Below are 3719 nucleotides of genomic sequence, written 5' to 3'. Positions count from 1 at the left end.
TTCCCAGAGCTTAATCCATTAATGACCACAGTGGATTTAAAAATGTTATTTTATTTAAAAATTTCCTTTACAGCACGTAAAGTACTAGCGGAGCTGCTGCACAGATCATTTGAAATCTTTCAAATCGGTCAGCGCGTGAGGCTACAGCTTCCGCATACAAAACATGTTTTTTTTACATCGGTTTTCTACACGTTTCATACATTATTGACTAATGCCAATATTTAGTATGTTTAGTATATTTATAACTATATTTGTATAACATTTACAAATTAGTTCTACATTATTTATAACTCATTATCAACATTGTTTGTACTTGATTTGTTCATCAATTAAATAATGTTGTTTAATGTGTAATAACACATTTGTAGATGCTTTAAAAAATGGATATGAAAAAATGACTATACTGTACCTCCATTTATTTGTTCATGTTCAACAAATTGTTTGTTAAGACATTCATAAAACATCTATAAATCATTTGCAGATGCCCTAATCTAAAGTGAAGCCTATTCATCATTAACAAATGTCTAATACAGTTAATTATTTGTTTACTTTTTCATCACCTGTTACAAATGTTGTAGACAGCTTTCGGATACACCTTTCTTTGTGACATCAAACAGTGACAGAATTAGGACTATAGATAAATGCAAACACTTTGAGCGCCACTCACGGCTTTATTCGGGTGTTTTTTCTTTTTTAATTTTATTAGCGATCTGAAATCATATTGCATCACGCGAGCCTACCGTTGGAGATCCAGGGACCGCCGGCCATCAGATGTGAAAAAAGCGCCCCCTATCGTCTCCCAGATGGTAAATCACCCTTTTGGAATGGATTCAATGAAAGTGAATGGGAGAACGGATTTCTGACTCCACATTTTACTTCTCACTGATGCAGCCGGGGTTACCAGAGTTCATTCTGGAGCCTCTGAGCCGCGGGGAATCATGTGTTCTACTGTATACACGTTGGATCAATACACTTATCGATTTTTTCGAATGGTGATCAGGAATTGGAATATACCATTTGGATACCATCTGATATCAGGTAAGGAATCTATGTTATCAGTGTTAGGATAATCAGACTCGTTTTCACGGAGATATACAGTAAGCGTTTCCACTATATGTGATATAGCTGTTTTGACTGTAAAAGCCATGAGGAAATAACAGCAGCGATTATCAGCGCACGGCACGAGCGTGCGTGCGCACACATATACTATCGATCATCTAGCGTTTATTTGAAAACGATTCATAAATAGACAGACAAATGACAACGTTCTGGAATATTCCAGTAAAAGGCGATTATCATAGAATGGGTTGTTTTTCCCCGGAAAACGGGTGATTTTCAAAATGCTATCAAACGGAAATGAAGCGATAAAAATACAATCTGCCTTGCCAATGTTGACTGGAAAATGATTCTTTGATAAGCGATGGGCAGATTAGACACATAGCCATAATTTAAAACATAGATTAGGCGATATTAACGTTAACATTGGGAGTGGACTGTGGCATCAAGGGGGTAAAAAGGAAAACCCGGCGTGGCATACAAAGCAGGCTAAACACCTTTTTTGTTGGTAAATCTATTCCATCATTTCCAACCTACAACTCTTATACCATATGTTGTGTAGACGTACTTGATGTGGTGGGCGCTAACGTTACATTTGAATTATGTGTTTGTTCCTAATGGGTGCTCAGTATATTGCGGTATGTGATGATGACACAAGGGTAATAATTATTTGTATTTGCAGGCTGTATAGGCGCCGATACAGCCTGAAAATACAAATAATTATTACCCTTACCCTGATACAAACACAGCAATTTGTTTTAAAGGGGACCTGCATTGCTATTCCTAGCACTATTTGGGCAACTTTACACAATTCCTGTGAGTCTATGGAAGACATCTAAAAAAATAATTGTTTTATATTTCTAATGGAGTACTCAAAAACATATTTTCCAGCCTCAAGATTTCAGCCTGTTAATCGCTGGGCTCCGCCCATAAGCACTTTCAGTGACAGTCATCCACACAGTCTGCGAGTGGCAGACAGAGAGAGAGAGAGAGAGAGAGAGAGAGAGAGAGAGAGAGAGAGAGAGAGAGAGAGAGAGAGAGAGAGAGAGGGAGAGAGAGAGAGAGAGAGAGAGAGAGAGAGAGAGATAGAGAGAGAGGACGCTGGCGTTTGATGTCGCCGCTTCTCAGTCGCTCCACTGAGTTAACGTTCCTACCCTTACTAAAAAAAAATTGTCTCGGCTGCTAACGTTAGATTCAGATCTTTTTTACTTTGCCATAACCGTGTGATAATTTTCATTTATCCGGTTTTTGTGTTTACTCACCCTCTCTGCTGATCAGCTGTCTGGGGCTAGTGTTTGCTGGATCATCTTTTTTCCATCACCTGTTTTTCCCCAACTGGATTAACTCTCTACATGTACCTGGACTGTTCGTGAGTTTTGATTACTCCACCGCAGTGTGCTGTTGTCCGAGGCTGGATTCGTTGTATGTGGCTGGTCGTTAGCCGGTTAGCTGCTCCGGTCGATATGCTAACATACTCCTCTCGCCAACTTCTGAGTTTTTTCAACGCTGCTGCGCCAATCTGGCTGGATACCATCAGATCACTCGGACTCCTTCAACGCCCCCGCTATATACATCGAGCATCCCGCTACAAACTCATCTGCACAGATTCCACCATTCCCGTGGTAGTATCTGCTCCGCGCTTCCGTGTTGTTCATCAACGTCATCACAACACACCTCACGCCCCTGGCCTGCTCAGACAGTAGCACCCCTCCCACTCTGCCTGTCTCCTCCACAGCCACGTTCATGCTGCTCAATACTCGCTCCCTCAATAACAAGGCACTACTCATCCATGATATCATCACTGAAAGAAAACTGGATTTTTAATGTTTGACTGAAACATGGCAAAATAAACTGGATTTCATCACACTAAACCAAGCTACACCCCCCGGTTACATTTACCTCCAGAAACCGCGCTCCACGGGCCGTGGCGGCGGGCTGGCTGTCATTCATCGTACAGACTTCCAGGTCAAGGAGATCCCCACTCCTGATCTCACATCATTGGAATGCATTACATTCTCTCTCTCCGGATCTCCTGAACCTCAACCTCAATTTGCCCTGATTTACCGCCCCCCCAAAGCCTCCACCACCTTCCTGTCAGAGCTAACCGAGCTCCTGTCCTCCTTCTGCTCCATGTCCCTGACCACCTATCTGCTCGGAGATTTCAACATTCATGTTGACTCCACCAACTGAAACTTGGCCGCCGATTTCCTGTTGCTTCTGGACTGCCTCAGCATCACGCAGCATGTCCAGGGCCCCAACCACTCCAAAGGTCACACTCTGGATCTGGTCTGCTCCACCGGTAACCCCCCCTCCCACCTGCAGTGTCTAGACCTTGCGGTATCTGACCACCATGCCATTCTTTTCACTGTCCCTATCCCCCTGCCCAGGCAGCGCCCAACACGCACCCTCACATTCAGGGACACCACGTCAGTGTGTGCATCAGCCCTATCTGACCTCATCACTACCCACATGGCCCCGGTTCCCTCCGATACCTCCCCGGACACCTTAGCGGCCTGTTACAATGCCGCCCTCTCCCTCAGCCTGGACTCTCTGGCGCCCCTCAGAAGCCGGAATGTGTCCTTTTCTCGCCCTGCCCCATGGTTTACCTCTGACCTCCGCTCAATGAAAAGAGCTGGTCGACGACTGGAGCAACTCTCCAAGCG

At 44.0% G+C, this 3719-nt stretch overlaps 1 protein-coding gene across 1 annotated transcript in view; it reads right to left on the bottom strand.

Annotated features, from left to right (window-relative positions):
- Positions 1–2801, bottom strand: part of LOC311223583 (regulator of G-protein signaling 21-like) — a gene marked incomplete at its 5' end in the record, with an annotated part of 8549 nt that extends 5748 nt beyond the window's left edge. The window contains one exon of the mRNA XM_084308361.1: positions 2731–2801. Within this exon, the coding sequence (XP_084164487.1) occupies positions 2731–2801 (71 nt within the window). The remainder of the gene's footprint in view (positions 1–2730) is intronic.
- Between the last annotated feature and the right edge of the window lie 918 nt (positions 2802–3719).

Source organism: Notolepis coatsorum (assembly GCF_963971535.1).
Source record: "Notolepis coatsorum genome assembly, chromosome: 2".
Classification (NCBI taxonomy): domain Eukaryota; kingdom Metazoa; phylum Chordata; class Actinopteri; order Aulopiformes; family Paralepididae; genus Notolepis; species Notolepis coatsorum.
This window is presented reverse-complemented; position numbering and strand designations above follow the sequence as displayed.